The sequence below is a fragment of the Oncorhynchus kisutch genome, linkage group LG3 (assembly GCF_002021735.2).
Source record: "Oncorhynchus kisutch isolate 150728-3 linkage group LG3, Okis_V2, whole genome shotgun sequence".
In the NCBI taxonomy this organism is placed as follows: domain Eukaryota; kingdom Metazoa; phylum Chordata; class Actinopteri; order Salmoniformes; family Salmonidae; genus Oncorhynchus; species Oncorhynchus kisutch.
This window is the reverse complement of record NC_034176.2, coordinates 30804242-30831170: the sequence shown is the minus strand read 5'-3', so window position 1 is coordinate 30831170 and position 26929 is coordinate 30804242. Positions and strand designations below refer to the sequence as shown.

The window sequence follows — 26929 nt, the reverse complement described above, 5'->3', positions numbered from 1 at the left end:
ATTTTAGTACATTCATTATTTTTCACATTATTGTAGGAAGACCAACTTTATTCTTGAATGCGGAAACAAGGACCAAACCACCTTTAAACAGTAACCGTTCTTAAAAACATAACCCAACTGGGGCTAAAAGATGAGTATAAAACTTTCATACTGACATTATCGGAGCTCAATGCCCCTTCTTCCCTTTGAATAAAGTCGAATTAATTACATCCTTGTCCTTTGTAAACCAATGCATTGGCTAAGCACAGATCATATTTACTTGCATTTAATGTAACTACAACAAAACAGAGACTTCTCCAAATAGCCTAAGCAGTCTGCTATGAAACAGTTGTTATATTAGAGTTAGAACATAAGGTACTAGACAATTCCCAAACATCAGAAATGCTTGACGTGTGTTGCCACTGGTCTTAAAGCTTCAACATAGACATTTAATTTAAGGGATAGTTCAGGATTTTGGCAATGAAGCTCTTTATCTACTTTCATGCTAGCTGATCCCAAAGACTTCCAGTCTTGGCGCTAACGCTAGTTAGCATTGGCTCGTGAAACTACCTCTAACTTCCTTCATACTGGACGCAGACATAAAAATGGTATCCACGAGTTAATCTGAAGTAGATAAAGATCTTCATTACCAAAATCACAAACGATCCCTTTAAAAGGTGCCTTCATAAAATTACTGTGGCTTTGTGGTCCTTGCTATAATTTTTCCAATTACATATTTTCCTGGATCATAGTAGACGATTTAGGTCATTTTTCTAGTTACCCAGAGTTAGATGAACTCATGGATACCATTTTTAAGTCTCTGCATGCAGTATGTAGTTCATTAAAGTTAGCATATTGTTAGCTTAGCACAATTGCTGTAAGTCTGCAGGTACAGTTGCCAGCTCTCAAATGCAGGGAAATAGACCTAGCTACTCCAAAGCTGGGTGTTTGATAATTTATAGCTTTACAACATTTAATCAATATTTTTATGAATTTATGAATTTGACTGATAATCATAAGAAACGAGGTTCGCTTCCTCATTCTGTCCCGTTGTCGCATAGAGATGACAACGTTGTATCTGTCTCAGTGGCGCTGCCCGTACACTCAGACGACATAATGGGACAGATACAACGTTATCTCTATACATCTTTGTGCGACAAAGGGACAGAATGAGGAAATGGATAGAATATCGTTTCTAATTATCAGTAACTACATTTCATTTAAGGGATAGTTCAGGATTTTGGCAATGAAGCTCTATCTACTTTCATGCTAGCCTCATTCATTTGTAAAATATTGATGACCATTTATAGCTTTGTAAGACTATACAGTGCCTTCAGAAAGTATTCATAACTCTTGACATTCCACATTTTGTTGTGTTACAGCAGAAATGTAAATTGATTTGTGTTCCTGTTAGAGGAATTCAATTCCAATATGTTCATTAACCAATTCAATTATAACAAATCAAAACACTTTGTCCGTTTCTAAGAATTTGTAAGGTTCTTATTTGCAGAAAATAGACAACGATCAGTCTCAATATTAATCAATAGCGTTTATTCCCGAGAGCTCTACCCATCATTTCATGTACATTGGTTTATATACCTCGCATTTCATCATAAATGTCCCTCCTCCTCTAAGACAATGACAAAGCTGCTTTTCAATTCCATTCCAACACATACACATTGCTTATCTTATGTTACCATATGTTACACAATCTACTGCACGCCCAACGGTTTCTCCCCTCCCTGGTTGGGGACCAGACATATTTCCTGTTGTTAGTTTGCTGGATTCACGAGTTGTCTGTTGACCCTTCCTCTTGGCCTATGTACCAACATATTCTTCCACAGACAGCATATAAATCTGTAAGTTATAACTCTTCACCAATTGTATACATTATTTAGTCATTATTGATAAAAATCCTTCAACAGTTCCTCACCCATCTACACACAATACCCCATAATGACAAAGTGAAAACATGTTTTGCTTTGCTCTATTCCGTTTCTTTTATCCTAAAGAAAATCCCTAGTCATTGCCGATGACAAGCATTCCCATAACATGATGCAGCCACCACCATGCTTGAAAAGAGTGGTAAGAGGAACAACCTAAAGAGGATTTGCCCCAAACATAACACTTTGTATTCAGGATATAATGTTCATTTCTTTGCCACATTTTTTTTGTTGCAGTTTTACTTTAGTGCTTTATTGCAAACAGGATGCACATTTTGGAATATGTGTGTTGTGTACAGGCTTCCTTCCTTTAACTCTGCCATTTAGGTTAGTATTGTGGAGTAACTACAATGCTGTTGATCCATCCTCAGTTTTCTCCTATCACAGCCATTAAACTGTTTTAAAATCACCATTGGCCTCATGGTGAAATCCCTGAGTGGTTTCCTTCCTATCCAGAACCTGAGTTAGGAAGGACCCCTGTATCGTTTTGGTATTGATACACCATCCAAAGTGTAATGAATAACTTCACCATGCTCAAAGGGATATTCAATGTCAGCTTTTTCATTTTTTACCAATCTACCAATAGGTGCCCTTCACTAGAATCTTTGTTTGAAATTCACTGCACGACTGAGGGACCTTACAGATAATTCTATGAGTGGGGTACAGAAATTACGTAGTCATTCAAAAATGATGTAAACACTATGATTACACAGAGTCCATGCAACTTATTATGTGACATTTTACTCTTGAATTTATTTAGGCTATCCATAACCAAGCGGTTGAATACTTATTGACTCAGCTTAGAATTTTTGAAATAATTTGTAAAAGTTTAAAAAATATATATATATAATTCCACTTTGACATGATAGGTAGGGTATTATGTGTAGGCCAGTGATACAAAATCTCAATTTAATCCATTTTCAATTCAGGCTATATCACAATAAAATGTGTAAAAAGTCAAGGGGTGTGAATAATTTCTGAAGGCACTGAAAATGACCAACATCACCCAACTTTAGAGTAGTTAGAAGGTCTATTTCCCTGCTGTTGTGAGGAGCTGGCTACTGTACTACCTGGAGCAGAATATGTGAGCTGAGGTGTGCAGTCGCTCTGGCACTCCTATATTATTTGTATTATTTCAAGGCTATAGCCTACAAAGAAATACATTGTGAAGCATTTGCGAGTGCAACACTAGGCTGGTAGGGACATAAAGCGCTCAGTATTTCATTATTATAGCCATTAATTTGTGCATATAGGCTGTGACTTACTTTAGAATTAAATACAAATTAAATGAAAAATGCCTTATTTGACTCAGTGCCTTTGGATTCATTTTTAGAAACAAGAGATTGGCCAGTTTGTGGCTTCAGGCTCATGCGATAGTGCCTGGAGAGCAGGCCAGCAGCGGAGAATATCCTCTCCGCGGTTGCACAGCCACTGGGATGCTAAACACCCTTTTGGCCACTCTTGCCAGGCTGGGCAGAGATGTATTTTTTATTTTTTATATATAGGTAGACCTAAAGGTTCAGGCAAAATAACCCAGTCAAAACAGAAAGCTCCTTGAAAGTGGGAATATGCCAGGCCTATTGGACCAAAATCAACGATGGCCTATTGTATAGATAAATAAATAAAAAATTAAAACATTTAAGAGATCAGATTTTTGGTTTATAAATACTTTTCTACAATGACACACTTTGCCAGCTACCCACCTCGTTCCTTTCTGTTAGCATGTGCACATAGTAAGTACACCATCATGCTTTTGGGATACGTGTCTTTTCAGATTCCACAATGATTCTTTAGTTGAGGACACTACATCACTGCACTCCCTTTCCTGCTCCTCATCTTTGTAAGTCACCTTGATTTTGCACCTGTGTGTTTTATCAGTTTCTTTATGAAATGATTTAGTGAACTCCATGACAGTAGCTAAAGCAAGGGTATATAGCCGCACACAAGTAGCCTACAAATGCATGCTGGGCCAGGCATATCCTGAGCTCGTGAAGTGAGCGCTATTGGAGCGAGAAGGCTCCGCTCACATACTCTGACCTGGAGACTTCCAGAAAAAAAAGATAACGACATGCTAACTTCCATCATCTCCAAACTGCACGCAGACATAAAAATTCTATCCATGAGTTCTTCCCACTCTGGGTAAGAAGAAAAAACGACAACAAACCCAACATTCATTTACGTTGTGATGCAGTCACGACCAGTCTATTTTTGATGAGACTGAGTTTATTTACACTTTGTAGTCAATTTTGACAGTAGAATACATGTTTCTGACTCATATTGATGACACATAGGGCTGTTTTCTAAATGAGAAGTTGTTTTTTTAGAGGCAGTTGCTATTTACATCCAGTATTATCTGACTGTAACACAAAGAAAGTGGGTACTTGCCCTCTTTTGGCCAAGTGGTATACATGTGCCATGCTGCCAACAGCCTGGTCTTGATCCAAAGCAGACGTTCATATCACTGTGAAGTTTTGGATCTGTCTATGCAGTTTTTTCTGTCTCTCCTTGGCTTCTCTGAGGGTCCAACCAAATGAACCAAGGCTGAGACCTGTAGCTACTCTGGGCATTCCTGATGCTGGGTCTCAAAAGCCCTACAGCTCCATGTCCTCCTCTCCAGAGCTGTGGGCCCCGGCCCCTGGGCTGCAGTACAGAGGGGAGTACGTCTCCCCTGAGGGGCTTGTGGGGGTGAGGGGCATCTGAGTGGTAGGGGCACTGGGGGTCAGCGGCTGCCTGCTGGTAGTCTGCTGCTTCCTCTGCAGGGAGTCTTTCAGCTTTCGAGACAGCGCATCCTCTGGGAGGCGCCATACTACCAGCTCCATACAGGAGTGGCTCCTACGGGAACAGGAGAGAAACAGGTGAGACAACGGGATAAAAAGGATAAACAAATAGTGGACACCTCCCTAAATTCTAACGTTTATTCACTACTGGCTACCATGACAGACGGGTTAAGGTTCTACGCTAACTTTTCCCACTGATGCTATCAACTTTTTCAGTTGGTGGTAACAGCACATGATTTGTTCACACCAATTTTTTTTTATTATTATGTGCCTGCATTCCATACAGAACCAGGCTAATAATGACTAGCCATCTTTTAAATGACCATACCCTTGAGGGCTTACATTGATTTGGATATATTTAGTGTAACAGCAAAGAAAATAGATTATTGTAACAATGTGATCAGTATATTTACTGCAGATTTTAAAGTGCCACGTGTTCTTTTCTGCGAAATCCTCGAGAGCAGAATTGGAAAAAACAATACTTGATACCAAAACGATACCATAGCAACAAAAAAAGAAAGTGGGGAGAAGGACTGTGATTTCATTTTTTTAAATAGAAAAACAACAAAACGGGATGTTTTGTTAAAGTCAGGTTCACATCAGCCAGACAGTTGTGTTTGCTAGTGGTGTTTCTGTAGCACACTTGTGATGGAGTTTTCAAAGCAAAAGGCCACTGGATTGATGCAAATAATTATGATTTGTCAGTGCCAACTGAAAGCTACTGGCATGGATGAGAAAAATACTGTCCCAGGTCAAGAACAGACAGGAAAGCGAATGATACGTGCATAATTTCAATAGCTGGTGATTTTATCTTTAATTTACAGGCTGAGCAAATAGCCTATACATGGTTCATACAGACAATGGCAAGTCAAATTAAAAGGACTTGAGGACTTTTTCAAACACTTAATTGTTATTTTCAAGGGCCTAAATTGCATATTTAACTGTTGTAATAGCCTATAGAAAAGAATAACCCCCTTCCTTAAGGTGGGTATGTATTACCATCAAACCTTGCAGGTAGGTAGGTACTTGAGTTAAATGTTCCTCTGAGGTGCGGGATGAGAAGGAGAGGAGTACTTACACAGACTGGGCCACAGTGTGGGGGAGAATGTCACTGATGCCACGCTGAAGCCCCTCCCTCAGACTGTCAGACATCACCAGCACTGGCCGCCTGGGTGCTGGCTCCACATCCAGGTCATCATCATCATCCTCCAGACTGATCCTGACAGAAAAATATTAACTTCACTGTATGACAGTGTGTATGCAGAGTGTGTAGTGCATGGTGAAGACAAAACAAATGGTGGTAATGCTAATACAAGTTAGTCAGTACCAATGCACATTGCAATTATGATGAGTTATGGACAGTAACAGAAACTGGAATCTCCCACATTGCCCTCATAAGGTCTCTCATAGCTAACCTTTCCTCAATCTCCTGCAGTCTTCTATGAGCAGACTCCACCTCGATGCAGGAGCCTTCTGCTTCTGGACGGACCAGACGGGAGGGAGACCTGGATATGGGCAGCCCCAGGTTCTGAGTCCCCAGGCAGTGCTTGGGAGGTGCTTGGCTGGCTGATTCAGGTAGAGGGGGGACATTGTTGCCTGGTGGCCAGATCTGACACACATTATGGCTGAGGTCATCCAAAGGATCGCATCCTGCATCTCCCATCAGCCTCCTCTTTTTGGCACTGCATCCTCTGGAGAACAAACACATATTGATTTTGAGTAAATAATTTGTCCTTTGAAACTAACATGTGCTGCAGAATAAACACTGCTGTTCATTTTATAGATTTTTCCTATTCTTAACTCACTCATCATCTGTTCTCCTCCTGTGCTTTCTCAGGCATCTTCTCTCCCAACTCCTGAAGAAATAACAATAAATGCAATGACAACATGCTAGCAAGTCTGAGTCTTGCAAATCTCCTGCAAAGCACATGGTTGTTACATCTGTGTTTATTGTGCAGCGCTCCCATCAGTAGACTCTACTCACGTGCTTGGGGGCGACACTCCTGGCAGGTGTTGACGGGTATTTGCAGGGCCAATATTGATCCCCATTTCAGGGACATTGATTAAGCCAGGGAATGAGTACATGGCAGGCAAAAAGCCCAGCTCGCTGCTCATGGGGCAGGGATGATGCTCCTGGTTTATTTGAGGTGGAAGGGTTGAACAAAAGCCTCAATGGTAGATGAGCAGACATAAACATGGACGATAAATTGAGTTCTAGAAGGCCAACTTAGAAAACAGAAATAGATTATTATAGAAATTAACAATTTTACAGGCACGTGTGTAGCTGTCAGTAATGAACAGTTGGATATAGCTATGTAAGATGTTTTTGTACAGCAGGCATAGCTGTTATTTTGGTCACCAATCCATCATAACAAATATTACAGTTAGTTACTGTACTGTAGCTAATGTCAACTCAGGTAGCTACTAACGCAGAATCTTGTAAATTGTCACTCTTCTAGTCTAGCGTTATGGTAAAGTTATAAAGTTATCAGGTCCTGACATTTAACTAGTTTACATAACGTAGACAGCCACAGGGTTAGTTCTGTATAATATTTGGTAGCTAGTTAGCAAGCTTGCTAAAATGACTACCAACGTTAGCAAGCTAGCGGATTCAGCTGACTAGCTGCCTATCAAACTTAAATTGCAAGGAATAAATGCAGTCTTTAACATTACATAAAGGTAGCCCTTAATAATCAGTAAATAATGGCTTGTCGTGCACTTCTACAATATATTTGTCTTGGGCTACGTGTGTATGTATGGCTAGCAAGCTAACTAACTAACTTAGGTAGCTAGCCAGTTAGCAATAAGCGTACCCGCCCCCTGCCTGTTATTGTTGTTGCTTGTGAACCCATGTTGCAGTTTGAACGCTGGCACTTCGAACGTTTGAACGTATTTAGCTAACAAACATACCTGTATAACTTTAACTGCGTGTATCTACCTCTTTATTTTCGCTGTCACATTTTCAGCTTTTCTGAGAATAAATTGAATGAATGCAGTGAAGTGAGGTGCTAAGAACCACCAAAACAATGCGCAACTGCTGATGAAGAATCTAATCGAGCAAAAAAAAAGTCGTCGACGTTCTAGAAAAGATTGAGCATGCGCTTCTGAGACAACAGGTCACTTGACACGATCTTGAACGCAATGTCGACATAAAATCAAGTTGAAAGCGGTCTCCTCTTGTCTTCACAACAAGGTCGCTCTACAGGTAAGTGACATAAATTTGGATCATTAAGAAGATGAATAATGTGTGACATTTTAGGATTAGTTAATATATTGTCTATCAACAACAACAATTAGGGTAGGGATGGACAGCCGAGTAAACGCAACTCTGTTCATAGAGATTTATGGACGGGGTTGAGTTTACTCAGCGAAAGTTAGGTTGGAAACTTATTTTCACTAGTTGGCTACTGTACATGAACATCTATTGATTAACTTTTTTTATTTTATTTACCTCTCGAAGGTTGGTCAAAATGTATGCCCTGTACATTGTGAGTGGACTGTTGGCACTGGTTGCAAGCGACCCCTGTGGTAACTATAATTTATCCCAGGAACACAATATTACAACACCTGATTGGTGAACATTTGCTTTTCCTTGGCAGTCTCTGTCTTCGCTAGCGGACTAAACTCTACTCCATGGTGAAGGAAGTTTCTGATGAACTTCACCAGTGGAGCCGATGCAGGCTTTGTGGTAGCTCAGATTACATCGATTTGCTCAAGGTCAATATAAAGAAATAACTTATGAAACGCCCACCTATGTTTGTCCTCTGTAGTTGCATGCCTTTGTTTGTTGAAACTCATACTTTTTCATAAAACGTTAATCAAATACAAACACCGATTGTTGCTCTAATGGTGTTTTCACACTTGGTCCCTTTCAGACATTTGTGTGTGCAGTGCAAACACTCAAAAGGAACTGACACTTCAAAAGAGCCACTTAATTAAGCGAACCGAACTGAGACCATCTCGAAATGTGGGCTGAGTTCGGTTCGCTTGAATTCCTCGGTCCTGTTCCGTTTTTAGGACAATGTGAACGCAACTCTCCGCAGGTTCGTTTGTCATTTCACGCACCACACATTAGCCTACTGCTTACCGTTTCTCTTGCCATAAATCCTCACGTTGGTGCCACGAGAGAATATCCTGCAGGTTCACGAGAAGAAATGTGTGCTGGTTTTTGGATATTTATCAGCGATAGTCAATGACTCCCAGAAATGCCTAAATGTAGAGTTTAGTTCAATTTTTTTGTTTGCAATATGTGATCTATAGACAGCTTCATAAACTGTTTATTGATTATGGGGTTTGAATAGTGTGTGAAGACATTTGGACAGAATCACAACATTGGGTACAAAATATGTTCTAGCTTTAAAGGGGCAGTAGCATACCTTGGGTGTACAATTTTCAATTACAGAATTATTTATTCTGCAGTTATTGTATTGCTATTTATTCTGTTAACTATAAACATGTACATGTTTATAGTATCTTCTGATTAATTATTTTATCTCCATATTTTAATTAAATGCAATCTATTAGCTTCCAAAATGTAAGTAGGTGTATCTAGCTGTCCATAACACATTCTGATTGAATAGCTTGTCCTGCACTTTGTGCATTGAGTGAATGTTGGAAACCGATATTGGTTATTTTCTAAACATAACAATGTGAATGCAAGAGGACTCATTTCACAAAATGGGTAAGGTGAACTGGCAAAATAGTTGAGTCCTCATTCAAAGGCAAGGGCAGCGTGAATACAAAATGTTTATTTTTTGGCATATGGCAGTTAAATCTCAACAAGAAAACAGTCGGTGGTGGTATTTCAGTAACATTTATTTGAAGAAAAAATTGTATTTCAGCACGCAATTATAGAGGACAAACCGGTAGGTAGGTGTTTGTTTTTTAAAGTACATCAAACACCCAAGTATTGAATCGATGTAGTCTGAGCTATATTCCGTTGCAACGTGGACTCAAAGCCTTTCGTATTATTCTGTACGTAAATCTGATATACTAAATAGTGTATGTTAGGGAGTACACTTTATTTATGAGGGGTACATGGAGAAAATCGAACCTCTGAAAGGAAAATTATGTCCCTCCCTTCAGCTAAACCCTCTCTGAACGCTTTGGGGGGAAAAAACAACACCCTCCCCTATACCCAAAATAATAATAATGAGAACATGCCTACCGTTTCCCCTCACTTCTTGTCCGTACAAAATCCTTTGACATGCAGTTTTAGAAACTGTTTTTCGTCCTGTAAGCATTACATGGTAACGCAGGAATTTTGGTAGTCAGATAGTTGTGGGTGAAAATATCTCCTTTATAGTAAAAGCATTGCATGCATCTATCGTATTTACAGGTCCGAGAAAATATATTTAAAACATTTCACGCAATTCTACGTAATTGTATATATTAGCGGAATATTTTAATATCATACAATTGACCGGAATTACAGGCTAAGAATGGACAGAGCGAGGCCCATGTGTTCGTGTTATATTTCTCCAATGCCAAATCAGTGTGTGTTTGCAATAAAACTGTCCCTGTTTGCAAATAATTAAATCTGAGACGTAATTAGGAATCTGAGCATGGTTCTTTCAAAAGTTGCGTCTACCTTTCCACCCTAGAAAGAGTAGGCCTACCGACGCAGAAAAATGCCAGCTTTAACTGCTGGCTATTCTTCTTTTGTGGCTTAACCCAACCCATCGGAGTCATGTCTTTCCCGGGTATTTTACAGCTTGTTTTTATAAAGCATCGCAGACCAAAGCGTTGTTATAGATCAATTTATATAATTGGAATCATTTTATCTTATTCAACATCTTAAGCTAACAAGGGGTAGGCATGTGCTTTAAAAATAATAATAATAAAGAGGATGGCATACCCTCTCATGCCCCCTCAATTCGAGTCTTGGTTTTAACTTAAAAGCCCTTCACTGACACGGAGGTAGGCTATTTAAAGAGTGCGTGGTGGGTGGAGGAATTGACACACAAATCTATGGATATAGCTGCCTATAGCCTAATTTACATCTGTCAAACAGGTAGGCCTACCTCTTATTTCTTAAATAGGAATAAATAAGCTCCAACACAAAGCCCTCTTGTTAGTAAAGCTTAATTAAAATAAAGACAGTTTAAATGAACTACCCCTACTTTCATGAGCAATCCATTTCTGATTGCTTGTGCTGCTTGACGCTTCAGGACCACAGTATAAGTTACTCGAATCATTAACTCTGATAAATATATTATGGGCATGATAAATATATTATGGGCAAGAAACATATGGACTTTAATAAAATAAATAATATACTGAACAAAAATATAAATGTAAAGTGTTGGTCTCATGTTTCACAAAAGATCCCAGACATTTTCCATATGCACAGAAATAAGCTCATGCTTATTTCTCTCATGTTGTGCACAAATGTGTTTACATCCCTGTTAGTGAGCATTTCTCCTTTGCCAAGATAATCCATCCATCTGACAGGTGTGGAATATAAATAAACTGATTAAACAGCATGATCGTTACACAGGTGCACCTTGTGCCGGTACAATAAAAGGTCACTCTAAAATGTGCAGTTTTGTCACACAACACAATGTCACAGATGTCTGAAGTTGAGGGAGTGTGCAATTGGCTTGCTGACTGCAGGAATGTACACCAGAGCTGTTGCCAGAGAATTTAATGGTAATTTATCTACGATAAGCCACCTCCAACGTCAATTTAGAGAATTTGGCAGTATATCCAACTGGCCCCACAACTGCAGACCACGCCAGCCCAGGACCTCCACATCCAGCTTCTTCACCTGCGGGGTTGTCTGAGACCAGCCACCCGGACAGCTGATGAAACCGAGTAGTATTTGTTTGTAATAAAGCCCTTTTGTGTGGGAAAATGTATTCTTGGATGGGCCTGACTCTCTAGTGGGTGGGCATAAGCCCTCCCAGGCCCACCCATGGCTGGGCCCCTGCCCAGTCATGTGAAATCCATAGATTAGGCCCTATTGAATTTATTTCAATTAACTGATTTCCTTACATGAACTGTAACTCAGTAAAATTGTTAATTGTTGCATTTTTTTTATATTTTTGTTCAGTATACTAGTAGCAAGCTATCAATGTTGACCTCCGGACCTCCTCATCTTTGCACTTTCCTTCTCAAACTAAACAGAACATAAGCTAGGGCTAGTCTGCGCAAAGGTGCAATTTTTACTAGGCCTAATAAAAATAAAAAAAGATTTACGGAAGAAACCTTTGACTCTCCTCCTGAATTGCCACTGTAGCCCTACATAGCACAGCCATTGATTAAGCAGCACTGAATGTTTTTGATCAGCGAAAGCAGAGCAGAGCAGGGCTCTGTGTATAGCAGCCTAGTTTCATTTACACCATACCAGCAGCTCTCTTAGAAATATAACTTTGCTCTGTGCTTCTGGGTATGCACATCGTAGGCTATGCTTTAAATAATTTGATTTTAAAGCACACTAAATTAGCCTCTAGGCGCAGTTAATATTGCACCCAGAGGAGAATCAGAGATTGAGGGGCAGCATCGGCCACACTATTTATTTATATACACGCACTACTGGTTAAAAGTTTTAGAACACCTACACATACAAGTGTTTCTTTATTTGTACTATTTTCTACATTGTAGAATAATAGTGAAGACAAACTATGAAATAACACATGGAATCATGTAGTAACCAAAAGTGTTAAACAAATCAAAATGAGTTTCTTCAAATAGCCACCCTTTGACTTGATGACAGCTTTGCACACTCTGCATTCTCTCAACCAGCTTCACCTGGAATGCTTTTCCAACAGCCTTGAAGGAGTTCCCACAAGTGCCGAGCACTTGTTGGCTGCTTTTCCTTCTCTGCGGTCCAAATCATCTCAATTTGGTCAAGTCGGGGGATTTTAGAGGCCAGGTCATCTGATGCAGCACTCCATCACTCTCCTTGGTTATACAGCCTGGAGGTGTGTTGGGTCATTGTCCTGTGAAAAACAAATGATAGTCCCACTAAGCCTAAACCAGATGGTGTGCTTTGTTCTAAATAAATCACAGACAGTGTCACCAGCAAAGCACCCCCACAGCATAACACCTCCTCCATGCTTTATGGTGGGAAATACACGTGGAGATCATCCGTTCACCCACACCGAGTCTCACAAAGACACTGCGGTTGGAACCAAAAATCTCAAATTTGGACAAATTTCACTGGTCTAATGTCCATTGCTTATGTTTCTTGGCCCAAACAAGCCTCTTATTGGTGTCCTTTTTAATAGTGGTTTCTGGTTGGAGCAATTTGACCATGAAGGCCTGATTCACACAATCTCCTCTGAACAGTTGATGTTGAGATGTGTCTGTTACTTGAACTCTGAAACATTTATTTGGGTGGTAACTCTAATGGCTGGTAACTCTAATGAAGTTATCCTCTGCAGCAGAGGTAACTCTGAGTCTTCCATTCCTGTGGTGATCCTCATGAGAGCCAGTTTCAGCATAGCGCTTGATGGTTTTTGCCACTGCACTTGAAGAAACTTTCAAAGTTCTTGAAATGTTCCGTATTGACTGACCTTCATGTCTTAAAGTAATGATGGACTGTTGTTTCTCTTGGCTTATTTGAGCTGTTCTTGCCATAATATGGACTTAGCCCTATTTGGTAAAAGACCATCTTCTGTATACCACCCCTACCTTGTCACAACACAACTGATTGGCTCAAACCCATTAAGAAGGATAGAAATGGGCTGATGGTGAAGTAGACATACTCGGTATTCATATCACAAAAGATAGAAATAAGCTTTCCACAATGAAATTCAATAGAAAACTTAGACAAGATCCTGCAAGCATGGAGAGGTAAATACCTGTCTATAAATTGCCCTGATTTAACTCCTTAGTCATATCTCAGTTTACTCACTTATGGCGCTGCCTACTCCTGATGATTTGTTTTTCAAATCATATGGGCAACAAATATTTCGCTTTATCTGGGACACTAAACCAGACAAAATAAAACGTGCCTATCTATTTAATGAATATGAATTGGGTGGGTTGAGATGATTAAATATAAAAGCACTAAACCTCTCTCGAAAAGCTTCACTCATTCAAAAGTTTTATTTGAACCCCAAATGGTTCTCAAGTAGATTACTAAGAAAAGCTCATCCATTGTTTAAAAATAGCCTTTTTTGCAGATTGCCCAGTCTCATTTTCGATTAATTGAAAATGATACATTGAAAAACGTATCTCTTTTTCAAACAAGCATTGCAGAGCTGGCTACAATTTTTTTTTAAATTTCACCCCCCTGAAAAGATAGAACAAATATTATGGCTGAACTCAAATGTGCTGGTTGATAAAATACCTGTATTTATGGGAAAGATGTTTGAAAAGGGTATTTTGTTCTTAAATGAAATTGGAATGGTAGAGTTATGTCCTTCATGGATTTATCTGAATTGTACAGAAAGGTCTGCTCAATCCAAGAGTACAACCAATTGATTACAGCATTACCCCCAAAATGGAGGAGGCAGGTGGCAGCGGGAGGAGGTAGGGAACTGGCCTGTCTGCCCAATATAAAGGATCAAAACTGGCGGCGGAATAAAAATAGCATAAATAGGAAAGTATACCAGTTTCATTTGAGGACCAGGATGTTGACAACTGTGCCATACAGATTGAAAAATAGTTGGGAAGAGATTTTTGATGTACTGATTCTGTGGTACAGGGTGTATGAGTTGATATATAAAACAATGCAAGATTCAAGACTTGTGCTTTTCAGCTAAAATTATTATATAGAATTCTTGCCACCAACAAAATGTTGACTATTTGGGGCATAATATCATCGAAGCTCTGCAGATTTTGTTGAGAGAATACAGAATCAATAGACCATTTATTTTGGTATTGCCCTCCGGTAGCCTGTTTCTGGTCTCAGGTTCAGGAATGGCTGAAAATGCATAGCATTGATCCAAAATTGACCCTAGAAATAGTACTGTTAGGAGATCTGGAGAGACCGGGCCAGTCAATTACTAATACTTTTACTCAGAGTATTTATCTTCAACTCGCAATCTGTGGATTATATTCGATTAGATAGACTGAAATTGTACGTTAAACATCACAGCATAGTTGAAAGATATGTGTTGCATAGAAACCCGAGGTGGGTGGCCAGCAGAGATCGATGGGATGGGCTGAGGGTTGGGATGTGGAATTGGAGACGAGTGGGAGTGGAGTTGCTGTGTAGGAGATGGTCAAAGATTGAAAAAAAAAAACATAATAAAAAGTACATTTGAATGACACTAAGTGGCAGTTTTTACAACTACTGCCGGTTTTCCTGAGGCTGATGCCGTGCAGGTGTTTGTACACATGTATATATACACACACTCTGAAATAAACACATACAAGAACAGACACATACATGTAATAGTGCCAGACATGCACACACATATACAGTTGGCATTGCTGTTATGATTTTAGTTGTCCTTGATATCCTTTGTTTTAAATTCATCATTTTTTATATATATATATTTTTTTGCATTGGTGTTTGCTGTTTTGTCTTTTCCTTTTTTCTCTTTAGTTCATTCTCTTGGTTGTTGGTGCATTGGGGGGTTCTTGGGGGAATGGAATCAATTGTGTTTTTTATTTTTCTTCTTGGGGGGGGGGGGGGGGGACTATGGGAGGGGTCTCGAATGGTTGAGGGACAGCTATTGGGGAACTGTGGGGGGGGGGGGGGGGGATCTTGGAGGTTTCGGGTTCACGTTTTTTGGCCTGGTGGTAGATCGGTCAACATGCCCTTGAGCAGGGCATTGACCCTGGATGCTTCTGTGTGTCGCTCTGAATGTGGATGACCAATCTACCACCAGGCCAAAAAACGTGAACCCGAAACCGCCAAGATCCCCCCCCACAGTTCCCCAATAGCTGTCCCTCAACCATTCGAGACATCTCCCACAGTCCCTCTCCCCAAGAAGATGGCTAGTATGATGTCGTTCTTGAGCGGCTTCACTGCAAGTATATTGTATGTTTAGAATATTCAATAAAAATATTGAAAAAACACTGTGCACCTGGCAACCTTGGTTAGCGTGCCAAGTGTTGCCAAGTGAACGGTGTTGACTCCGACACATTAGTGCGGCTGGCTTCCGGGTTGGATGCGCGCTGTGTTAAGAAGCAGTGCGGCTTGGTTGGGTTGTGTATCGGAGGACGCATGACTTTCAACCTTCGTCTCTCCCGAGCCCGTACGGGAGTTGTAGTGATGAGACAAGATAGTAGCTATTAACAGTTGGATACCACGAAATTGGGGAGAAAAAGGGGTCAAATTCAACAACAAAAAAACTAAAAATATATGTGTGTATATATATATCCACATAATTTTCCTCCTCATGATGCCATCTATTTTGTGAAGTGCACCAGTCCCTCCTGCAGCAAAGCACCCCCACAACATGATGCTGCCACCCCCGTGCTTCACGGTTGGGATGGTGTTCTTTGGCTTGCAAGCCTCCCCCTTTTTCCTCCAAACACAACGATGGTCATTATGACCAAACAGTTATATTTTAGTTTCATCAGACCAGAGGACATTTCTCCAAAAAGTACAATCTTTGTCCCCATGTGCAGTTGCAAACCGTAGTCTGGCTTTTTTGAGGTTTTGGAGCAGTCGCTTCTACCTTGCTGAGCGGCCTTTCAGGTTATGTCGATATAGGACTCGTTTTACTGTGGATATAGATACTTTTGTACCTGTTTCCTCCAGCATCTTCACAAGGTCCTTTGCTGTCGTTCTGGGATTCATTTGTACTTTTCGCACCAAAGTACGTTAATCTCTAGGAGACAGAACACGTCTCCTTCCTGAGCAGTATGATGGCTTTGTGGTCCCGTGGTGTTTATACTATTGTTTGTACAGGTGAACGTGGTACCTTCAGGCGTTTGGAAATTGCTCCCAAGGATGAACCAGACCTGTGGAGGTTTACCATTTTTTTGTCTGAGGTCTTGGCTGATTTGTTTTGATGTTCCCATGATGTCAAGCAAAGAGGCACTGAGTTTGAAGGTAGGCCTTGAAATACATCCACAGATACACCTCCAATGGACTCAAATTATGTCAATTAGCCTATCAGAAGCTTCTAAAGCCATGACATCATTTTCTGGAATTTTCCAAGCTGTTTAAAAGGCACAGTCAACTTAGTGTATGTAAACTTCTGACCCACTGGAATTGGGTCAGAAGAATTACTTGTGTCATGCATAAAGTAGATGTCCTAACCAACTTGTCAAAACTATAGTTTGTTAACAAGAAATTTGTGGAGTTTTAATGACTCCAACTTAAGTGTATGCAAACTTCTGACTTCAACTGTACATATAAATATGGATGTGCGATGGCTGTGCGGCATAGGCAAAAATGCAATAGATGGTATAAAATCCAATTTTTTTTGTCACATACACATGGTTAGCAGATGTTAATGCGAGTGTAGCGAAATGCTTGTATATACACAATACAGTATATACACGAAATGAGTAATGTAGGTTATGTATCCATTATTAAAGTGATATTATTTAAAGAGACTAGTGATACCTTTTGTTAAATCAATTTATTAAAGTGGCCAGTGATTTGAGTCTGTTGGCAGCAGCCTCTCTGTTAGTGATGGCTATTTAACAGTCTGATGGCCTTCAGATAGAAGCTGTTTGTCAGTCTCTCGGGCACAGCTTTGATGCACCTGTACTGACTTTGCCTCCTGGATGATAGCGGGGTGAACAGGCAGCGGCTCGGGTGGTTGTTGTCCTTTGATTATATTTTTGGCCTTCCTGTGACATCGGGTGCTGTAGGTGTCCTGGAGGGCAGGTAGTTTGCCCCCGGTGATGTGTTGTGCAGACCACGCTACCCTCTGGAGAGCCTTGTGATTGAGGGCGGTGCAGTTCCCTTACCAGGCGGTGATACAGCCCGACAGGATGCTCTCGATTGTGCATCTGTAAAAGTTTGTGAGGGTTTTAGGTGACAAGCCAAATTGGCGCTGTTGCACCTTCTTAACCATGTTGTGTGGGTGGACCATTTGTTTGTCTGTGACATGTATGCTGAGGAACTTAAAACTTTCCACCTTCTCCACTACTGTCCTGTTGATGTGGATGAGGGGGTGCTCCCTCTGCTCATCTCCTTTGTTTTGTTGACATTGAGTGAGAGGTTATTTTACTGGCACCACACTCCGAGGGCCCTCACATCCTCCCTGTAGGCTGTTTCGTCGTTGTTGGTAATCAAGTCTACCACTGTAGTGTCGTCTGCAAACTTGATGATTGAGTTGGAGGCGTGTATGGCCACGCAGTCATGGGTGAACTGGGAGTACAGGAGAGGGCTGAGAATGCACCCTTGTGGGGCCCCAGTATTGAGGATCAGTGGGGTGGAGATGTTGTATCCTACCTTCACCACCTGGGGGCAGCCAGTCAAAGTCCAGGACCCAGTTGCATAGGGTGGGGTCAAGACCCATGGTCTCAAGCTTAATGATGGGTTTCTAGGGTGCTATGGTGTTGAATGCTGAGCTGTAGTCAATGAACAGCCTTCTTACATAGGTATTCCTCTTGTCCAGATGGGATAGGGCAGTGTGATGATGATTGCATCATCTGGATGTTATTGTGAATGTTATTGTCTGAGGCTACCCGGAACATATTCCAGTCCACGTGAACAAAGAAATCTTGAAGCGTGGAATCCGATTGGTCACACCAGCGTTGCATATACCTAAGCACGTGCGCTTCCTTCCTGTTCTGCCTATAGGAGGGGAGCAAAAAGATGGAGTCATGGTCAGATTTGCCGAAGGGAGGGTGGGGGAGGGCCTTGTATGCATCGCAGAAGTTAGAGTAGCAGTGGTCCAGTGTTTTGCTTGAGCGGGTACAAAAGTCAATGTGCTGGCAGAATTTAGGTAGCCTTATTCTCAAATTAGCTTTGTTAATATATCCTGAGGCTACAAAAAATGCAGCCTCAGGATATATGGTTTCCAGTTTACATAGAGTCCAGTGGAGTTCTTTCAGGGCCGTCTAGGTAACTGCTTGGGCGGGGGAAATACACGGTTGTGACTATAATCGAAGACAGATAATGCGGTCGGCATTTGATTGTAAGGAATTCTAGGTCCGGTGAACAAAAAGACTTGTTCCTGTATGTTGTTATGATTACACCATGAGTCGTTAATCATGAGGCATACGCACCCGCCCTTCTTCTTACCAGAGAGATATTTGTTTTTGCCGGCGCGACCCATGAAGAAACCCGGTGGCTGTACCGACTCTGACAACATATCCCGAGTGAGCCATGTTTCCGTGAAACAGAGAATGTTACAATCTCTGTTTTTCTGGAAGGCAACTCGTGCCCTAATTTCGTCCACCTTGTTGTTTAGAGACTGGACATTGGCAAGTAACATGCTCGGAAGCAGTGGATGGTGGGCTCGCCTTCTAAGTCTGACCAGGAGGCCGCTCCGTCTTTTTTTTAAAAAAATTAAATTTTACCTTTATTTAACTAGGCAAGTCAGTTAAGAACAAATTCTTATTTTCAATGACTGCCTAGGAACAGTGGGTTAACTGCCTGTTCAGGGGCAGAATGACAGATTTGTACCTTGTCAGCTCGGGGATTTGAACATGAAACCTTTCGGTTACTAGTCCAACGCTCTAACCACTAGGCTACCCTGCCGCGGCGACAACAACGTCGTTTTGGGTCGGCCTCTGGGATTAGATCCAATGTCCAGGGTGGAGGTCCAAACAAAGGATCAGTTTTGGGAAAGTCGTATTCCTGGTCATAATGTTGGTAAGTTGACGTCGCTCTTATATCAAATAGTTCTTCCCAGGTGTGTGTAAGTATCACACACCATAACACTTTTCTGGGCTAATATAAGATATAATACATTTAAAAAAACATTACTGCGTAGTTTCCTAAGGACGTTAGGTGACCATCTTTGTCGGCGCCATCTTGCTAAACGATACTCTTGGACATCATGCAAAAATCCATAGCTAGCGTCACTCCCTCTGTGTCACTAATGTTGAATAAATATGACCCTTCGCTAAGCCCCGCCCCCTTCTCTGGTTACTGTTGCAACCTCGGACTAGCCCAATTCCGCATTCAACCACTGGTGAAATCCCCTCTCAATTATCTCAAACTGTCTTTCTAATACACAATGAAATGAAACCCTGACTACCCCTTGCTAATCAGGAAGCTCTTGGGTATGTTGTGGTAGACTGTCATTACAATTGCTTCACGGTAACCTGGTAAAATTGTTAGTAGTGTACAGTGCCTTGCGAAAGTATTCGGCCCCGTTGAACTTTGTGACCTTTTGCCACATTTCAGGCTTCAAACATAAAGATATAAAACTGTATTTTTTTGTGAAGAATCAACAACAAGTGGGACACAATCATGAAGTGGAACGACATTTTTTGGATATTTCAAACTTTTTTAACAAATCCTAAACTGAAAAATTGGGCGTGCAAAATTATTCAGCCCCCTTAAGTTAATACTTTGTAGCACCACCTTTTGCTGCGATTACAGCTGTAAGTCGCTTGGGGTATGTCTCTATCAGTTTTGCACATCGAGAGACTGAAATTTTTCCCATTCCTCCTTGCAAAACAGCTCGAGCTCAGTGAGGTTGGATGGAGAGCATTTGTGAACAGCAGTTTTCAGTTCTTTCCACAGATTCTCGATTGGATTCAGGTCTGGACTTTGACTTTGCCATTCTAACACCTGGATATGTTTATTTTTGAACCATTCCATTGTAGATTTTGCTTTATGTTTTGGATCATTGTCTTGTTGGAAGACAAATCTCCGTCCCAGTCTCAGGTCTTTTGCAGACTCCATCAGGTTTTCTTCCAGAATGGTCCTGTATTTGGCTCCATCCATCTTCCCATCAATTTTAACCATCTTCCCTGTCCCTGCTGAAGAAAAGCAGGCCCAAACCATGATGCTGCCACCACCATGTTTGACAGTGTGGATGGTGTGTTCAGGGTGATGAGCTGTGTTGCTTTTACGCCAAACATAACGTTTTGCATTGTTGCCAAAAAGTTCAATTTTGGTTTCATCTGACCAGAGCACCTTCTTCCACATGTTTGGTGTGTCTCCCAGGTGGCTTGTGGCAAACTTTAAACAACACTTTTTATGGATATCTTTAAGAAATGGCTTCCTTCTTGCCACTCTTCCATAAAGGCCAGATTTGTGCAATATACGACTGATTGTTGTCCTATGGACAGAGTCTCCACCTCAGCTGCAGATCTCTGCAGTTCATCCAGAGTGATCATGGGCCTCTTGGCTGCATCTCTGATCAGTCTTCTCCTTGTATGAGCTGAAAGTTTAGAGGGACGGCCAGGTCTTGGTAGATTTGCAGTGGTCTGATACTCCTTCCATTTCAATATTATCGCTTGCACAGTGCTCCTTGGGATGTTTAAAGCTTGGGAAATCTTTTTGTATCCAAATCCGGCTTTAAACTTCTTCACAACAGTATCTCGGACCTGGCCTGGTGTGTTCCTTGTTCTTCATGATGCTCTCTGCGCTTTTAACGGACCTCTGAGACTATCACAGTGCAGGTGCATTTATACGGAGACTTGATTACACACAGGTGGATTGTATTTATCATCATTAGTCATTTAGGTCAACATTGGATCATTCAGAGATCCTCACTGAACTTCTGGAGAGAGTTTGCTGCACTGAAAGTAAAGGGGCTGAATAATTTTGCACGCCCAATTTTTCCATTTTTGATTTGTTAAAAAAGTTTGAAATATCCAATAAATGTCATTCCACTTCATGATTGTGTCCCACTTGTTGTTGATTCTTCACAAAAAAATACAGTTTTATATCTTTATGTTTGAAGCCTGAAATGTGGCAAAAGGTCGCAAAGTTCAAGGGGGCCGAATACTTTCGCAAGGCACTGTAGCTGGCCACTGAACTCACTGTCAGCATCCAGTCAAAGCTATAACCACTTTTGGCGCTAACTAGTGCTCTCAAATCATATCCTGATGTTGACAGCAAATGGGAGTTGTATTCATAACATTTCTAACTTAACTAGTATTCATACATTGAGAAAACAAGTTTATATTAAGTGGTTTGCTAGCTAGCTAGCGTTAGCAACGTTTGGTGGTAAATAAGACTGAGCTAACCAGCTGAACTAGCAAACAATGTAACAAAAGTATAATTTCAGGAATCACAGTAGCAATTACTCCTGGTATACTGTTAAATTATTTAGCCATTTTAAACATTTTATAAAATGTAAATTCTATTCATTTTTACATGTAGTAAAATGATGTGAAGCAGAGTGGAAGTTATATTATGCCAGGCACCTGCAGCAGGCCCATGTTTGGAAAGTCTGTTTATTAATATGTTTGGATATTACTTGGATATTACTTGGATATCCTTTTGTCCTATTAGAAGAAGCAACCCCACGGACAATCGGCAGGGTAAATTCAAATGGAATTTCATTCAACAGTCGCGACAGACTGTAAATGTACTTGACTGTTGTCCACAGCATAGGAATGTCGGAGCTAAGAGTTGGTAAACGTTGATCCACTTCATCCACTGCAGGACTTTTCAATGATTTTGCAATGAATTGTTTGATGTGTCTGAATAGATTATGCACAGCCCCTCTTGTTGAACAAATCTATTGTGCCACCTCTGATCTGTTAAAGTTCTGTAATTTGATGCACATAACTGATTTCATGTTGCTAAGGCATTCTTACCAGTACATCAGTCTACCACCATACTATTGTTAGCTCCTGGGAAACCCCACTGGCACTAGGATCACAGTGACCAGGGTAGACTGACGATGAGAAGCCTGTACTTTGTCCTAGTATGAGTCAGTTACATCAAGGTGACATTGGGAGAAGTCATGCTTAACGACCCAAATTGTCCGCCTTGTGAAATTCATTTGGTTATTAAGTTGCTGATGTCTTTGCTTTTCTTAGTGTATGATTGTTGAAACACAGGAAACACTGATTGGAGAAGTCATGCTTAAGGACACATTGGCTGCCTTGTGAAAATTAATGTGGTTACTACATTGCTGATGTCTTTGCTTTTTCATATGATTGCTGATCCAGCACAGGAAACACTGGTTGTGCAATGCTTTGACCTAGTTTAGAGTCTGAGGATACTATATTTATATCATCTCAGTTAGCACACAGCTGGGCTTTTGTAATCTTACTGTAGGTTTATTAGTCACATCTCTGAACATATCTTTGGTAACATTGGAAGTTATCCTTGTGCAAGTTATTCATCTTGTACTTTTGTTATAATGTACTACTGTTGTTGCTTCAACCCATATTATGTGTCCAGATCCTGTAGGATCGGAACATAGTGAGCTGCTCCTCTCACTCAATAAGAAGCTGCTGCGTTCTCTGGAGGACCAGGAAACATCCCCTAATCCGAGTGTGCACCTGTCCCTGCGTCTGTCCACTCACCACAACCTTGGCAAGGAGAGTGATCACCTGAATGCACTCAAAACAGATTTACACAATGACATTGAGAGGTAAAAGGTCATATTTATAAATCCCTTTTATTGCACATTTCTAGATGTCATTGTATTTCATGCTTGATAATGACCTAGTTGTGCAAATGTCCTTTTATGTAGTCAATGGCTTCAAAACTACCTGCAGTGCATTTGTATCCAGTTTCTGGTTCTGTATTTACAATTGATACGTTTGAGATTATATTGACATTTCTTTACCCATCACAACTCTCCTGTATCTCCCCCTTACCCTATATCCTCTGCTCTCAGCTCTCTGGCTAATAGCCAGCCAGTGGTGGGTCTCCTGGCCCTTTACACTCTGGCCCTGAAGGCCTCCTGCTATGATCTTAACACCCTGACCTTCACCGTCAACCAGAGGAGCGAGACCCTGCTGACTCATCTCAAGCGACAGATGGCACTGGAGAAAGAGCACATCACCTGTAAGCCTCCTCATTCCTCCGCCTGACCCTTACCATCTTTCTTAATGCTCTATATACTTTATTTGTTCTCAGTCGCTGTTACTATTGAATTATTTTATCTGATATGTATTTGTGTTTGTCTTTCTCTCCTGCAGTCAGTCACCGTCCTCTGACAAATTACTACCAGTACTCTCTAGGTGTGCTGGCACTGTGTGTGAGTGGAGTTAGAGTCAACTCTCACGTCAGCAAGAAGCTCATCGGGGCTGTAGACCATGGACATATCAAACATGGAGACTCCGATTGCATCGGTAAGTGTGACCAAGGAAAACCAGGAGCATCTCCAAACTCTGATTCTGCTTTCCTATAGTTAAAATGTATTTCCTCACTGGCTCCCTCCAACCATATTCTCTATAGGTGATTTCATGCTAAACCCTTGCTTCATCCCCTCTGTCTTGCTTTAGACACGTTTGCCATGGCTGGAATGGCCCTACAGTGCCTGAAGGAGTCTGACACTCAGGTGCAGGATGCGGCTCTTGACAAGGCCCTGGGCGTCATCAAGCAGAAGCTACTGGACTCCCGGCGGGCTGATGGTCACATGGGCAATGAGTTCAGCACAGGCCTGGCAGTGCAGGTAAGGACTGGGTCACCCCCCCCCCTCTAGGCCTACAGTGCCTTTGGAAAGTATTCAGACCCCTTGAGATTTCACATTTTGTTACATTACAGCCTTATTCTAAAATGTATTAAATCATTTTTTCCCCCCTCATGAATCTACATACAATACCCTATAAAGACAAAGCAAAACCAGGTTAAGACATTTTTGCTAATTTATAATAACAAAAAAAGATCACATTTACATAAGTATTCAGACCCTTTACTTAATACTTTGTTGAAGCACCTTCTAGGGTATGACGCTACAAGCTTGGAGTTGTATTTGGAGTTTCACTCATTTTTCTCTGCAGATCCTTTCAAGCTCTGTCAGGTTGGATGGGGAGCGTTGTTGCACAGCTATTTTCAGGTCTCTCCAGAGATGTTCGATCAGGTTAAGTCCAGGCTCTGGCTGGGCCACTCAAGGGACATTCAGAGATTTGCATTGAAGACACTCCTGCGTTGTCTTGGCTGTGGGCTTAGGGTCGTTGTCCTGTTGGAAGGTGAACCTTTGCCCCAGTCTGAGGTCCTGGGGGCTCTGGAGCAGGTTTTCCTCAAGGATCTCTCTGTACTTTGCTCTGTTCATCTTTGCCTTGATCCTGACTATTTTCCCAGTCCCTGCCACTGAAAAACGTTCCCACAGAATGATGCTGCCACCACCATGCTTCACCGTAGGGATGGTGCCAGGTTTCTTCCAGATGTGATGATTGGCATTCAGGCCAAAGAGTTCAATCTTGGTTTCATCAGAACAGAGAATCTTGTTTCTCATGGTCTGAGTCTTTAGGTGCCTTTTGGCAATCTCCAAGTGGGCTGTCCTGCCTTTTACTGAGGAGAGGCTTCTGCCTGGCCACTCTACCATAAAGACCTGATTGGTGGAGATATGGTTGTCCTTCTGGAAGGTTCTCCCATCTCCACAGAGGAACTCTAGAACTCTGTCAGTGACCATCGGGTTCTTGGTCACCTCCCTGACCAAGGCCCTTTTCCCCCAATTGCTCAATTTGGTCGGGCGGCCAGCTCTAGGAAGAGTCTTGGTGGACTCGAATGAAGTTGCGGAAACAGGATGCACCTGAGCTCAATTTTGAGTCTCATAGCAAAGGGTCTGAATACTAATGTAAATAAGGTACCTGTTTTAATTTGCTAAAATTTCTAAACTTGTTTTTTTGCTTTGTCATTATGGGGTATTGTGTGTAGATTCCTGAGGATTTTTTATTTAATCAATTTTAGAATAAGACTAACGTAACTCAATTTGGAAAAAGTCAAGGGATCTGAATACTTTTCTAAGGCTCTGTATATTAACCTGTGCAGCGTTTACATACATTTCTGATTGGAGCAATATAAGCATTTCCCATGGGAATAACATGGTGTGTCCCTGTGTCCCAGGCCCTGCTGGCTATGGGCAGCCAGGTGCAGGAGTGTTCTACCTCAATGGAGGCCATGAGGTCAGATGTGAGGAAGGGAACATATCTCAACCCCATGGCCATGTCCCAAACTCTGCCTGCCCTCCAGCAAAAGACCTATCTGCAAGTCAAGGGCAAGCAGTGCCGCAATGAGGATGGCAAGTGCTGCGTTATCATCAAACCCAACAGTGGTTAATCTGTTTTTGAGGTGTGATCCTCCTCACTCTTACTTACTGCCTCTGCTTGGTTGGGTTTTCCTCTACAGACAGCCTGGTCCTGGAGACCAGGAAGCCAGTGAGGGTGTTACAGAGCAATACCAAAGTAGCCCTGAAGTTGGAGGTGGTCAAATCACATGGGGCTCCTGATGTCTATTCTGTTGATGTGCCAACGGGCACCTCGTTGGTTTATGCCCTTGAACTCCTTCAAAAGAAGAACATTGGCTTCACGTGAGTTAATGGGGCGCTTTTATAGTTATTTTGGTTGAAATGTTAATCAAGTTCCAAATTTATACTTTTTGGAGAGCTAATTTGTCTTATTTACATTGCTACAACTCAGAAAATGTTGTAGAACTTCGCAGTGTAGGGGTGAATAGCTTAGTGTCATGTCACAAGTTTAACATGATGAACTCTCCTCCTTGCTCTGTCCTCTGCCTACACTGCAGGTTTGAGAAGGAGCCCAGCCTGTGGGGACCCTTCCTGAGCGTGGTGAATGGGGAACGGGCTCGACAGACCGACCGTAGATACTGGCGCCTCTCGTCAGACGGCAACACTCTCAGCCAGGGTGAGAACAGAGGGTTATATGGCATAGGAAACACATACACAAATGTACATGCAAAATACACAACTTTCCTATGTCGTTACTAGTTATTGCTCAACAATACAATTAATGTCTTAATTGCATTCATCCAAACATTGATATTTAGTCACAGTAGGAAGGAAATCAAACAATGATTTGGTTTCTCTCATTAGGTATCAAAGACTTCAAGATTGAGACGGCTCAACAGATCACCATCGAAAACACCAGCTACTGAGAATCAAGATGTTTGAAGCACAGTGATTGAAAAGGTGTCATGTCAAGTTATCTGATGTGAAAGCAATCCAGCTCAATAATGTGATTTGTAGTGTCATGTACTAGGATATTTTGGGGTAAAAAAATTGTAGAGATCTTAGCTCAAAGGTTTGCAACAACTTTTATGGACTTGATTCATTTCCCCAGTGAATATGAATAGTTAATTTTAGCAGAGACTCATTACTTTCTTTACTTTTACCTCTATGGATTAAAAACACATTATGAATGAACATTTATAGAGAATATAATTGCCTTTTTATACTTAACATGTCATACTTTTTTTGTTTGTTTTAATGTATGGTTTAAACATTTTGCATTTGAATAAACAAGATAAACCTTTGGCTA

At 41.2% G+C, this 26929-nt stretch overlaps 2 protein-coding genes across 8 annotated transcripts; one reads left to right on the top strand and one right to left on the bottom strand.

Annotated features, from left to right (window-relative positions):
* Nucleotides 1–1509: 1509 nt before the first annotated feature.
* Nucleotides 1510–8915, bottom strand: LOC109880316 (coiled-coil domain-containing protein 117-like). 7 transcript variants are annotated; one of them, XM_020472533.2, is made up of 6 exons: nt 8787–8915; nt 6684–6832; nt 6505–6555; nt 6115–6390; nt 5778–5918; nt 1510–4754 (listed from the first exon to the last, which is right to left on the bottom strand). In XM_020472533.2, the coding sequence occupies exons 1-6, from the start codon at nt 8799–8801 to the stop codon at nt 4514–4516; spliced, it is 873 nt and encodes a 290-aa protein (XP_020328122.1). In that variant the 5' UTR covers nt 8802–8915; the 3' UTR covers nt 1510–4513. The 7 variants fall into 7 exon arrangements, with proteins under 7 accessions (XP_020328122.1, XP_031659929.1, XP_020328138.1 ...); XM_031804069.1 differs by having other exon boundaries at nt 6684–6925; nt 8787–8851; XM_020472549.2 differs by lacking the exon at nt 8787–8915 and adding an exon at nt 7610–7783.
* Nucleotides 7793–26929, top strand: tcn2 (transcobalamin II). The gene is made up of 10 exons (XM_020472522.2): nt 7793–7904; nt 8160–8227; nt 22884–23076; nt 23326–23495; nt 23630–23782; nt 23936–24105; nt 25500–25674; nt 25782–25962; nt 26178–26296; nt 26485–26929. The coding sequence occupies exons 2-10, from the start codon at nt 8170–8172 to the stop codon at nt 26544–26546; spliced, it is 1281 nt and encodes a 426-aa protein (XP_020328111.1). The 5' UTR covers nt 7793–7904; nt 8160–8169; the 3' UTR covers nt 26547–26929.